This window comes from Polyodon spathula, chromosome 27 (assembly GCF_017654505.1).
Source record: "Polyodon spathula isolate WHYD16114869_AA chromosome 27, ASM1765450v1, whole genome shotgun sequence".
NCBI classification, from domain to species: domain Eukaryota; kingdom Metazoa; phylum Chordata; class Actinopteri; order Acipenseriformes; family Polyodontidae; genus Polyodon; species Polyodon spathula.
Window position 1 is genome coordinate 3629847 of NC_054560.1, and position 13206 is coordinate 3643052.

Sequence of the window (13206 nt, forward strand, 5' to 3'; positions counted from 1 at the left end):
CTCTGTACTATAACAGCACTTTCATTGCTCTGATGGTGATGTTTTTTCAACTAATAGGAATACTTTATAATCAACCCCTTCCCTCACCCCCTAAGAGAAAGGGTGCTCTCTCTTTTCCAGGGCAGGCTTGAGGCATGGAGACTGAACTGCTCCCTCCCTCCCTCACCCCTCTAAGAGAAAGGCTGCTCCCTCCAGTCCAGGGCAGGACTGAGACATGGAGACTGAACTGCTCCCTCCCTCACCCCCTAAGAGAAAGGCTGCTCCCTCCAGTCCAGGGCAGGCTTGAGGCATGGAGACTGAACTGCTCCCTCCCTCACCCCCTAAGAGAAAGGCTGCTCCCTCCAGTCCAGGGCAGGCTTGAGGCATGGAGACTGAACTGCTCCCTCCCTCACCCCCTAAGAGAAAAGGTGTTCCCTCCAGTCCAGGGCAGGCTTTTGATAGTTTATCTTTGAAGTAGCCAGTTTTTATAAACCTCATAAAGTCAACTGTAATGTCCTAAGAAAACCTGTTTTCTTTCTAGTTTGTACTGTCTAAGCAGGAATTTAACCAGAATCTGTCTTAGTCTTTAAACCATTCTGTCAGTTGTATTCTAGGACCAAAAATGAATGTATATCAAAATAAAGTGTTCAAACAACATGGCACTGTAGACTTTGCAGCTCCACAATATGGGCCATTGGACAGAACTGCAGATGCTTATTCTGGAATATCTTTGCGTGTGCGATCTTAAAACAACTTCCTCCCCAACACTGTCCGACAATGCACCGGAACCGGAAACTACGGTAAACCTTTAGCGAAAACTGCCATGGAGAGCGGCGAGGCAGGTCGGGCAACATAATATAAATAAATAAACTAGATAAACTTGGTATTTCCTTTCGAGATGTGCAGTCCGTCGGTGCATGAAAGTAGCAGGGTATTAAGCAATGGCCGTTTTTTCAGCTAACGTTTTCGTTTTGGGAATGGTTCAGTTCGGCGATGTTATGTGTGGGTTTTGTTTTGTGCTGTAAGACCACCCATTCCTGTAAGATACGGTATTGTGCTTCTTTCACGCTGAGTGCTCTAACAGATTATAACGTTTGTATCGTCTTGCTGTGTTTATTTAGGAGTTTAGCAAACGTTTTAGTTGGCACATTTTGTTTTCCCATTCAGTTCTGCTGTTGGCCTTGTCTGACGTAGCTGTTTGCATTTACCGTTTTTGTTTTTTGTTTTTTTTTTAAATCTAATTGATCGGATTGACTAGAACGAGGAGAGATAAGCAACTACAAAAAACTCTCATTGCAGAGCAGTTTGGTCCAGAATCCTAGTTCTGCTATGAGTTTAATAAGAGACACTTGAGCGTCTTACCACTACACTGCGGGCTACTCAAGCTTGTATTAAAACTTGCAGTGGTTGAAACTGCAATGAAATAGGAGTCTTGTATTGGGCTAGCATCTTTTTGGGAGTCTCATTCCCAGTACACAATTCTACTACCAGTAAGAGACCCCCGAACAGAATGCTGTCAGTAGCTTGACAGCAGGGCTGAAGAAAGGGACATACTGATATTTTCATGGCCTTAAGATTATAGAAATGAGTAGTTAATGTATTTAAAAAAAAAAAAAAAAAGTTTTGTGCGGCTCCTGGCAACAGCAAAATCAGTTGCCTTAGTGCCAGTAAAAGTCCCAGGGCTGGAAAGTAGACTCCCATTGCGTAGTGGTTTGATCCATTCTTGGTTTTACTCTGAGATTAGTAAGACGCACCTGAGCTTGTTACCTATACACACTGGCTCCTCCAGCTTGTAGTAAAACCTAGAATGGATGAAATTGCCATGCATCAGGAGTCTATTTGCCTTCCCTAAAATCTTACAGCTGATAGAAAGCTCTAATTTAAGTCATATGGTTTTAGGGTAATTAATCAGATTCATTTTTTTTCCTTCTAATTGTGTACAGGACGGTCCGGTTGGAGGTTCGGTTCCGCACCGAAAAACAACAAAATGAGCATCAACGTCCTGCGCCAGGAAGAGCTGATCGCGCAGAAGAAACGAGAAATCGAGGCCAAAATGGCACAGCAAGCCAAGACGAGCAACCAGCTCAATCAGAAACCTCTTCCGCCTAAGTATGCCTGCTGCATGGTTGCTCTCTTTAACACTGCGTTCTGATTTTATGCATTGTTTTTTTGATTGGGAAATGCCATATGAGCAGCAAACAGCTCGTTAAGTTACAAAAATAATGAATGTGATGTATTATAAAATACTAGTGCTGGGATAAGCATGTTTTGTTTTTTCGTGTTCAAATATTCTTTCAAAATTTAACCGAATATTCAAAGATTCTTTAATTTTAAGTTGGCTGCAATACAAGTATAATTCAGACCATGTTACAGTAAAACAAACCAAAAAAAGTCAAATAAACCCCTTCACACAATCTAATTGCCTGGTAAAGAAAGCAGAGAAAAACTCTATAGATCTCAGTCATGCATTGGTTTCCTTTGCATGATCTTTTTAATAGTCCTGTATAAATTCGGGTTATGTGAACCAATATGAACGTGATCATTTTTTCCCCAGGAATTCACTGGATGCATTGCCTGCCCAGTTGAAAGACCAAGTGTGGGAGTTGTCTGTTTGAATATTCTTATATTTCTCCTAGCAATATAGTAATATATATATATATTGTTTTTTTTTTTGTTTAATAGAGCAGTTCACCAGCAGGGAGAGTTGTCTAATAAGTTTGTAAATGACGGCAGCTTCTTGCAGCAGTTTCTGAAGATGCAGAAAGACAAGCCAGATTCAGGTACAGGACATCCCGTCACTGTCTGTGTGTGTGTGATGAAACTCGGAATATAGGACTACTGTCTAAAATTACTTTTGTATGTTGCTGTTCAAAATTTGAAATCTGCAGAGTCTGAGGAAGTAGAAATTGCATCCCTTGTCTGTTTTTATAATGTATAAAACCTAAAGTAGAAGAAGAAAAAAAAAAGTTTAGCATTGCGCATTCTTTGCTGTACTGGAAGCAGTTACTCGCTGAAAGGTTTTTTTTTTCTGCTTGATTTTATTCCTTATAGTTTAACTTCAAATTGTGTTTTTTGGTGTTATGGATAACGTATAAAACCTGAATATCATAATAACGAGTTTCAGTTATAATAGTAAAAGACAGCAGACGAGACAGGCTTTGATTAGAGGACGGGTGATCGGACCTGGTTCTGACTTTTCAAAGCTCATTTCCACCTAGGCACAGCTTCGAGCCCCAGCAGCAGCAGCAGCAGCAGCAGCACCAGCAGCACCAGCACCAGCACCACCACAAACAACAACTCTAATAAATCTGCTGCTGCTTCTGCTAGCGGTGGGGTCCTGCCGCAGAAGAAAGGCATCCTCATTGGCAAGCGGCCCGGGCTGGGGGTCGGCAGCATGCTCAGCCAGTTCAAGAGCTACTCTCACGCCAAGCAGACGCCCAGCTCCAGCCGGGCCAGTGTCTTCCTGTCCCCCGACGAGGAGGAGGAGGAGGCAGACGACGCCCACTTCCTGGAGGTCAAAGGTAAAAAGCGCAATAATAAAAAAATTTCATTTTGTAGCGTGCATGTTTTTTTTTTATCTGTGTTGTGTCAATAGTAAGATCCAGTGTAGGGCACAGTAACTGCAGGAATTGGTCAGATTGTTTGTTTTTTCACGACAAAGCTTGTTGTTGTTTTTGTGTTTTGATCTACAATTTAGTTTTTAAGCTACGTATATTTTATAGCAGGCATAGAAAAAACAAAAGGATTTTGAAATAAAATTGACCTTGTTAAAGGATGCTAAAAAAAGACACCTTGTTAAAATGAATTAAAAAAAAAAAAAACAACCTTGCTATCTCCACCACATAATCAAACAGTAAAGCTGAACACTTGGTGAGCAAAGAGACTCGGCAGCTCTTACAAAATTGAAGCGCCTTGCGTGTGCTCTTAGCTGTGAGTTCTAGAGATGGAACGTGACTCTCTTTCCCACTCTGTTTCATTGACATTCTCTCTCCCAGTTCCCTCCCTCCCCCCCTCAGTGGCTCTGTAGAACCTGACTGGTGGTGCGAGTGGGAGAGAGTGTGTTTGTGAGCTAAGGCTCAGTACTGATAGCCTGCTTAAAGTTTCCCCCCCAGAGGACAAGGAAACCCGCACCATACTGGAGAAGCTGGCCCGATTCGTAGCAGAAGGGGGCCCGGAACTGGAGAGGAAAGCGAAGGAAGATTACCGGGACAGCCCTGCGTTCTCGTAAGGGCACTTCTTCGTTGATATGTGTTTGCAATACTTATTCATTCGTTCATCTTTTTAGGGTGTATTTCATGCATGAGTTATTGACAATAAAAAACATTTGAAGTAGTTTTGGACACAATATATTTTTAATTGAAAGTAAAAAAAAAAAAATCAGTTTAAATGGATGGGGGTGGCATCCTTCTATGAGGTCATCATGCAAAGGTAACACACTATCTCCTAGCCTATCAGGAGTCCATATGTGCCCATATAAAGACTTGAAAAATCCCCACACGAAAGGGTTAAGACAACCAGTGCCATTCCGTTCCAGCTTTTGGTGTGAGCTGAATAATGCACCCGCACTTAGACAAACCACACAACTTTACTTTTGTCGCGGGAACTCGATAGAATGGCATGTAATGCTACTCAGAGGGGGGCTTTAGTTATTGCCTGATTTATGCTAACAGAAGCAGTTCATGTTTTTGCCCCCTGAAGGACGTTTCTGTGGTGCCGGATGTACGTTCAGATGCTTTGACGGCTTTTCAGCAAAGTAAAACGTAACTTTGACTTAACTTTAAGAGAGAGAGCGACAGCTTTAAGCATGTAAACTAATTGTAGAAAACCCTCTTTTATCCATAGTCTTCAGCCTTAACTTCAGATCTCTCTCCCCTTCTATCGTGTGAGATCCTGTGTTCTCGGAAGATTGCTAATCTCCTCTAGTTGTGGCTGCAGGTATATCAACAGTTTTCATTGTTTTGTCTGCAGGTTCTTGTATGATAAGAATAGCCGGGATTATCTGTACTACAGGCGGAAAGTTGCAGAACTAAGGAAGGACAACCCAAACTACGCCTCGTCCTCGTACTCTGGAGGTAAGGTTATTCTGCTAGAGAGCTCCGCGCGCTTCAACACTGTAAAACATCCACCTTTCTGCCCAGCTTACTGTCTAGCCATTCCACACAGGGCAGTGTAGACTATTATATTCAGCTTCAATTTTCCCTTTCCAGTCCGATGTCTGGACCCTGTCCGACATCATCAAAAAGACGTCAAGTACAAGTCTCTAGTCATTTTTTCTCCAGAAAAAGCAGAGAAAACCATTCTGTGGCCAAGTGAGACCGATAGGAGCCAAATGAAGCTGAAAGGGCGTGTGAGCAGTAGAGCTAGCAGCAGCACTGCAGAGATAAGATAAAATGAGTGATCAGCTGAGCATTTATTAGTGTTTTTCACATCTATAAATTGCTATATGAAAAATACAGAGAACAAGGGGTGGGGCTTGGCCGGAGATGCAGTACTGATGTTTTTTTGCCATGCAATGTGTTTTGAACCTGTTTTACTCTGGTTTAAACCGCGTTTGTAAAATAAACCACGCGTGTGAAAATAAATTGGACCAGACGCGCCTGACAAGCACTGAGTAAATGGACTGGGTTAAATGTAAACTAGAAGAATCGGGATGTTGTTTTTTTTATATCAGATCAGTGAGAGGGGTCTAGGATTGGATATGCATGGAGACTGAACTGCTCCCTCTCTCACTAAGAGAAAGGGTGCTCCCTCCAGTCCAGTCCAGTCCAGGGCAGGCTGAACTGCTTCCTCACACCTAAGAGAAGCTAAGATCCCTTGAGTGCAGTGCAGGGCAGGGCAGGCGTGAAACATGTTGAAAAGGGGGAAGGCAGTGTGGATAAGCTTGGATTGCTTATCCACACAGAGAGAGAGAGAGAAAGAGAATGATAAGAGAACTATTCTCAGTCTCCAGTGCTGCCAGTCCTGGGTCATTTTCATAAACAGACATCTGTGACATTGAGGCAACAGACTTTTTTTTCTTTCTTTCTTGAATTGGAATGAGTGCATTTATTAGGAGAATTGGGGGTCCAACTTTTAAAATACAATTCCTCCCCCCCCCTTTCCTCCTTCTTATCCCCTGGTCAACGTAGACGCTAAGTGGCTGTTGAGTTAGTGTTTGGGTTGAACCCCAGTACTGATAGCCTGCTTAAAGTTTCACCCCCAGTGGACCCTGAGACGCGGATCGTGGCGGAGAAACTGGCCAAGTTTGTGGCAGACGGCGGGCCTGAAGTGGAAGCCATCGCCATTCAGAACAACTGCGAAAACTCCGCCTTCAGGTAAGAGAGACACCTGCTTTCCACCAAAAACAGCAGCTTCTGTTGTGCAGGGTGGAATTAAGACTCCTATTGCACAGCAGTTTCACCCACTCCAGGTTTTACTATGAGCTTGACTAGCCACAGTATATAGGTAACAAGCTCAGGTGTGTCTTGTTGGACTGTATCAAACATTTATATTTGTTTTGTAATGAGTAAGGGCAGAATCTTACATTGAAGTCTTCCTGCTTTTTATTATTGCCCCTAAGTACAGTCAAGTTTGGGGGAGATTCAAATCTTTGCAAACCTAGCCCACAGCACAGAAACATGACTTTATATATGTTTTGTGCTCCTCTCTCACTCTCTTTCTGGCCTCCCCTTAGGTTTTTATACGAGACACACAGCAAGGATCACAGATTCTACCGTCAGAAAGTGGAGGAGTTTCGCTGCGCCAACAGGGCCCAGAACTCCGGGGTCTTCGAGGCTGGATCGGGGGACCGGGAGTCTCAGGCGAAGCAGAAACGCAGGAGCCCCCCACACACTTCCCCCCTGCCCCCCCCGACAGCACAGACTACCTCCCTGGTACCAGTACCGGCACCAGCACCAGCTCCACAGCCCTCGCCTGGACCCTCCACAACCAAGAGAAAGAGAAAGAGCCGCTGGGGGGCCGAGGATGACAAAGTGGACATCCCGGCACCTCCCATCATCATTCCCCCAGAGCTGGAGCCCCCAGCACTGACTGGTACTGCTGTTTTGTTTTTAAGGGTGAAAGCCCCCTTTTTGATTTTCATTTTGTTGTCGTTCTCTTGACATTGACAATGAAACGTTCGTCATTAAATCTAGGCTTCTTTCAGGTGCACCAATGCCTTTAACAGCTGTGTGGGTGTGTGTGTGTGTGTGCGTGTTTGCTTGCAGCTCAGGAGCTTAGGGGTCTCGGCTATGATAAAGGCAAGCCTGTGGGTCTGGTGGGGGTCACTGAACTGTCGGAGGACCAGAAGAAACAGCTTAAGGAGCAGCAGGAGGTATTTTGTGTGTTTTTTTTTTTTCATGTTAGTCTGTGGAACATTATCACTGCTTATTTTGCTTGTGATTTTTTTACACTGCTTTTGTTCCTGGTACTGTATCACTAATACAGGTGAGATCAATGGGTCTCACACTCCTAGACCACGCGAGTGAATGACCTGGGAATTACAAAGCTTTGACATAACGGCGATCAAAGCGAAGAAAAACGAAAGAAAACCACAGTGATATGGTGTGGCAAAGTGGCTAGTGGAGGGGAACAGGTGTAGCGGTGATGCGATGCAGGAGTGACAGGCAGACAACAGTTTCCAGTGGAAAAGGTGCTTTTATTTATAATCCAGGTCTGGTGACCGTTAAATAATAAATCCCTGGCTATACACAACAATGTGTAAAGCACGGGGATAGCAATAATAGGGCACAGTCCCGAACAAAACAAACACACGGTCACCAGTCCTGGGTGAGTGCAATCGTGCTGGTGGTCAGTGCAAACACAGGCATTTCGTGACGGTGGTGCAGTAGTGATCCGGATCGTGCTGACCCTCTGCGACAGCTCCGGATTTGTGCTTCAACTGTCTATTGGTGCAAAACACAGAGAATTATTACACAGACAAACACAAAACACATAACCCGTCTTTTTTTTTTTAATAATGAGAGCTCCTGTCTTGGTCCTTCTCTCTCCACGCGTTTACGCAAACGAAGGAAAAGATCAGCGTTACCATGGCCCCTATATGTAATTCCGTATGATATCGAGGTAAACGGTTGCAGCTGCCTTATTACTTGCAGCTGCCTCTCGTTTACCTTTCAAATCAATACGGTCTTACAACAGTGTCTCGCTTCTTTCCAGGCTGACCCACTTCCCTGACCCGGAAATGAACTGTCAGGCCAGCCCTTCCAGATACTTCTCCTCTCGTTCTTTAGCGCCCTCACAGGTCGGGAGGAAGATTCATCACCAGAACTCATCTTTCCGTCACATATGGGCAACACTAACAGTGTACATGTTCAAAAAACCAAAACAGGATCCATTTGACATCTGCAGCTCTTTAATTAGGAATAGTTTAAATGTTTGCCAAGTGTTGGACATTTAGAAGCCTTTTCTTACTGGTTACAAACATTCTCGAGTCTTGGTTGTACTCTAAAGTCTGTACACACATATATATATTTTTTTCCTTAATGGTGTGGGTTATTTACTGTAATCCAGGGCTAGATTTGCCTGCAAGGTTTCTGTTTAATGCCATATTTCTCTGTCTCTAGATGCAGCAGATGTTCGACATGATCATGAAGCACAAGCGGGCCATGCAGGAGATGCACATCATGTGGGAGAAGGCCATTAGGGACCACCAGCACGAGTATGACAGCGACGAGGAGATCGACTCCAAAGGGGGCACCTGGGAGCACCGGCTGCGCCAGATGGAGATGGAGAAAACCAGAGGTGGGGGTTACACACTCAAACATGCGGGCTACTCCCTGGATGGGACTCTCATTGCATAGCAGTTTGAGCCATTCCTCGTTTTGCTGGGAGTTTAGTAAGGCACACCTGAGCTTGTTACCTATACAGCTCGTAGTAAAACATGGACTGGTTGAAATTTCTATGCAATAGTCTTGGGTACCTTTTTGAGTAAGCCAGCCAACCAAGATATCAGAGTCCTGAGCTAACCACGTTCAGATATAGGTTTGCAAGCCTCAGTGACCTCCTTTCCATGCAACTTAACACCCTTGGCAACCTGCTAACAAATCTGTTTGTTTGTTTCAGAGTGGGCAGAGCAGCTGACAGAGATGGGTAAAGGCAAGCACTTCATTGGGGATTTCCTGCCCCCTGATGAACTGGACAAATTCATGGAGACCTTCAAGGCACTGAAGGTTAGGGGAGCATTGTAATTTAAAAGCAAAGGCTTGTTGATTACAGCAAACCAACTTTTCCCAAACTGAGGACCCCAGGAGGCCCTTTGATGGTTCTAGGGGTGGGGATGCAGCACATACAGAAATATTCTCTCCTAAACGACCATGGCAGGTGTGCCAAAGCAGGTTCTATTTAATGTGCACTGCAGTTAGGTGCCAGAGTGATTGTGCATATAATAATACTCCTGACTCTTTGTAAGCCTGTGTTGGGACCCCAAGCCTCTAACCTGCTGTGATTTCTCTTCCCCCTGCAGGAGGGGCGCGAGCCGGATTACTCCGAGTACAAGGAGTTCAAGCTGACTGTGGAGAACCTCGGCTTCCAGATGCTGATGAAGATGGGCTGGAAGGAAGGAGATGGGCTGGGATCAGACGGGCAAGGCATCAAGAACCCAGTGAACAGGTGGGCGGCTGCATGAAAGAACGCTTTCACTCTATAGGTAGGATGCGACGGTTCACTGTTTGTGCATTTCTGTCTTACACACTGCAGACCTGTAGAACAGATCTCTGAAAGATAATCCTTGTACTGTATAAAAAATAACTCTGGGCTGTTATTTAGATCAACTGTTTCTCAGATATTATATACCCAGCGCTTTATCAAATGAAGTTCCAGTAGAATCAATGTGGATCTTTTGCTTGATGTAGGTGTTTGATAGTCAGTATAATGCAGGGATGGAAATAAGACTCCCATTGCACAGTGGTTTGAGCCGTTCTTGGTTTTACTAGACACTGTGGCTAATCAAGCATGTATTAAAACCTGGAATGAGTGAAACTGCTATGCAGTAGGAGGCTCATTTCCACCCCTGTAATGTTCTAGGAACGAATGTGAACATGGCCAGTTTTGCAGGCGAAGACATTCCGAGCAGTGTTTGTCTGAATATTGGTCCCAGCAGTTACCTGCCCTAACCCTCCCTCTCTCCCTGGCAGAGGCACGACCGCAGTGGACGGGGCCGGGTTCGGGGTGGACCGGCCAGCGGAACTCTCGAAAGACGACGACGAGTACGATGCGTTCCGCAAGAGGATGATGCTGGCGTACCGCTTCAGACCCAACCCGCTGGTACGACCCGGAACAAATCCGAAACGCTGGGGACCTCCTGTCTCAGTCTGTTAAGCTGTGGTGTGCAACTCCAACCCATGAGATCCGTTCCTGTCTGGGCTTGTGTACCAGTTGGGTGCAAAATTATTTATTTGTCCCTTAACAGATGCAGTCATACTAATTTAGGACCTGCTTGGTGTAAAGAGCTGGACTGGAAAAGATCTTGAGTAGCATTGACCTCAATGATCCCTTAAGTGGTAGCTGTACATCAAACACTGAGGAACTGCTTCAGTAATAGCGAGAGGAACATGTTGTACCCCAAGCAGTCTGTTCATAACCCCAAAGGTCATTGAAGACATATCCCATCTTGTGGTGTCTCTTGCATGGTTTTGTAACCTAAAGAAAATGAAGACGCAGAGGGAAGTTAGCAAGCTGGTTTCCCAGAAATTACCTGAGCAAGTGAACCATGTTATTGATCTGTAAACATTGATGACCTGAGGCTTCTTCTAAAGGGGTTTCCATGGTTAAGCCCTGCTTGTTGCTGCTGACAGTGATTAGCCCTGACACACCTCGGTGTTCTTGATCATGGCATTGAAAACCGTTTCCTGCTTTCAGTTCTGCTGTGCTTGTGTCGTTTCCATGGTTATTTTTAACTGAGTGCTGACATGGAGGTTGTCTCAGCATTGCAACACTGGGCATTGGGGGTGCAGCTGCAGATTCCTGCAGTGATCTGGGTTGGATGCAGATTTGCTTTTGCAGCTTTCACTTGTAATTGTGGTGAAATTGTACCACAAGTTGTTGAAGGTGTCAGAGCCCGAGGTATATGGAGGCCTGCTGTGAATAATACTGATGGGTCTAATTTTGGTTAGTCATTTCTTTTTTTTCTTTCTGTTTCAGAACAATCCAAGAAGACCATACTACTGAAGGAGAAAGTTCAAATCACTTTTTTTTTTTTTTTTTAAATAGTCTACCATCCTTACTGAGTTTGGTATTGTCTAGTCCACTATAAGGCTGTCTTGATAGTCTGCATGCTTCAATCAGAATTCAGTACTGGGGAAATGAATCCTCTGCATGCTTTTATTGGTGAAACCATTGTTCTAGCCAGGCTCACCTTGCAGGTGCAGGTATTAAGGCAAGGGGTACTGTTGGATACCTCCAGTGATTGATGCATTGTGTGCTAGTTTTCACTACAGCAGCACAGTACAGGAGTTGTCTCTTTCAACGGTTATAGCATTACCTTATTTGATTCTTGCAATGCAATAGTGACACTTGCAGTTGCTCAAATTAGCCACACGTCTTACTGTTTCAGTGTTACTGGTAAAGTAGACCATATTCTTTATAAAATCTACAGCATTCTAATCTTGAGTGATTCTTGTAGTACTGTATTTCTAAAAGAAGAGAGACAGCATGAACTAACCTGTATGATGCGTCAGCTTCCACCAGGTTATCAGTTGATTGGATGGAGCATTTAACGTTTTATTCACAGGGTGTTCTACATAATATCTATTGATGATGGGAACGTTGCTGCTTGCACACCCCAGCCTACACCCAATTGCTGCCTGATAATCCCTTTCAATGGGGTTAACTGCACAGTGTATTTATCGTTGTCGACATTCGGTACCTTCTTTTCATCTAAAGACCAACATTGAACGGCGCACACAGTAATCAGTAGGTCGCAGAAACAAGCAAACCCACTGTGTGTGTAGGTTTGTCTCGACTGAAATCTCAAACCTGACCACCTCAAAAGAAAGTACTTCTGCTAGAAATCTCCTGTGTAGCTGTATGTTTGTTTTTTGTTGCTACATTTATAGTTGGGGGAAAAAATTTAATGTTGTGTGCTGTTGACAATAAACTTTTTTTTTTTCTACGTGTCCTTTCGTGTTCTTTCTTGCAGGGGCTCCTGCCACTGTGCAGCTGTTCCTCCTGGTGAATGTGGCTCAGCCGCTTGTCTGCAAATCTGTGTCAACTTGTCTAAAAACTAGAAAGGTTTGGGTTTTTTTTTTTTTTGGGTGAACTAAAATAAAGCAGTCTTTCTGACTCCTGTCACAGAAGCCAAACAGATAAGACTGTGAGGACAACATTGACTTCTGCATAAATCCTTAAGCAGTATTATTGTTCCTGGTGTTGTTACAATTACAATGTTTTGCAATACAGAAGTGAATTCTGATTATGACATCCACACATTTCCAGGTGTAGCTGTAATTCCTAGAATGAGAAAGAGCTGAGTAAGTAAATTTGTCTCCACTGTTTACTTGGAATCTTATTTATGACATGTGGTCAATAATCTGAGCTTTTGTTTGGCAATCGTGGGACGGTAATATCAGCTTGTGTGTGCCCCGCCTGCCCTTCAGCACATCGGAGCCAGCCTTGAATGTATAAGCCCCTTAGAGAGTGCAGGACTGTAGTTGTGTAACTAGATCCTCCGCTTGCCATTCCTGAGAGTTTACACTTGTTAAATTTAGCCCAGAACTTCCAGAGAAGCACAACAGGCTCTACAGTGGAAGACTAATGGAAGTTGCATAATGCTGGCAGGGTAGACAGCGCTTCTCAAACCTCGGAGCCTTTTTCAAAATGTATGTGATGTCATGCACGGTGGAACCTGCATGTTCTGTTGGGTTAACAACATTTATGGTGATAATGAAGGGTTCAACTGGAGCAAAATTCAGATGAAACCAGTTAAAACATGACTGTGGTGTTCAGTAAACAAAGTGAAACCGTTTTAGATTCATTTTTGTGTGTGTGTGTGTGCCTCTAAAAATCTAATGCAATTAGCTATTTTAATACATTAATAATTAACAGAGTAAAACTCAAGTGCTTTAGATCATGTCCCGTCATAACCAGTGTTAAGAGTGCATTCACAGTGTCATCAGCTGCTGCTTGATTTAATATCCACTTTCCTTGAATGCAATTAACCGAGCCTTCATGTAATTAAACTGTAATTATTGAAGACGTGATTGTCAGGGTAGAATGGCTGAGAGGAGCGATTTT

General features: G+C 44.0%; 1 protein-coding gene across 4 annotated transcripts; it reads left to right on the plus strand.

The window, feature by feature from the left end:
* The first annotated feature begins 767 nt into the window (after positions 1 to 767).
* On the plus strand, positions 768 to 12061 carry LOC121301444 (SURP and G-patch domain-containing protein 1-like). 4 transcript variants are annotated; one of them, XM_041230840.1, is made up of 14 exons: positions 768 to 821; positions 1923 to 2088; positions 2662 to 2759; positions 3183 to 3500; positions 4080 to 4203; positions 4948 to 5051; positions 6170 to 6293; positions 6653 to 7011; positions 7185 to 7291; positions 8541 to 8718; positions 9040 to 9146; positions 9440 to 9585; positions 10110 to 10239; positions 11116 to 12061. In XM_041230840.1, exons 1-14 carry the CDS (start codon positions 803 to 805, stop codon positions 11140 to 11142), a joined length of 2007 nt encoding a protein of 668 aa, XP_041086774.1. In that variant the 5' UTR covers positions 768 to 802; the 3' UTR covers positions 11143 to 12061. The 4 variants fall into 4 exon arrangements, with proteins under 4 accessions (XP_041086774.1, XP_041086775.1, XP_041086777.1 ...); XM_041230841.1 differs by having other exon boundaries at positions 3198 to 3500; XM_041230842.1 differs by lacking the exon at positions 768 to 821 and adding an exon at positions 887 to 910.
* Positions 12062 to 13206: the final 1145 nt, after the last annotated feature.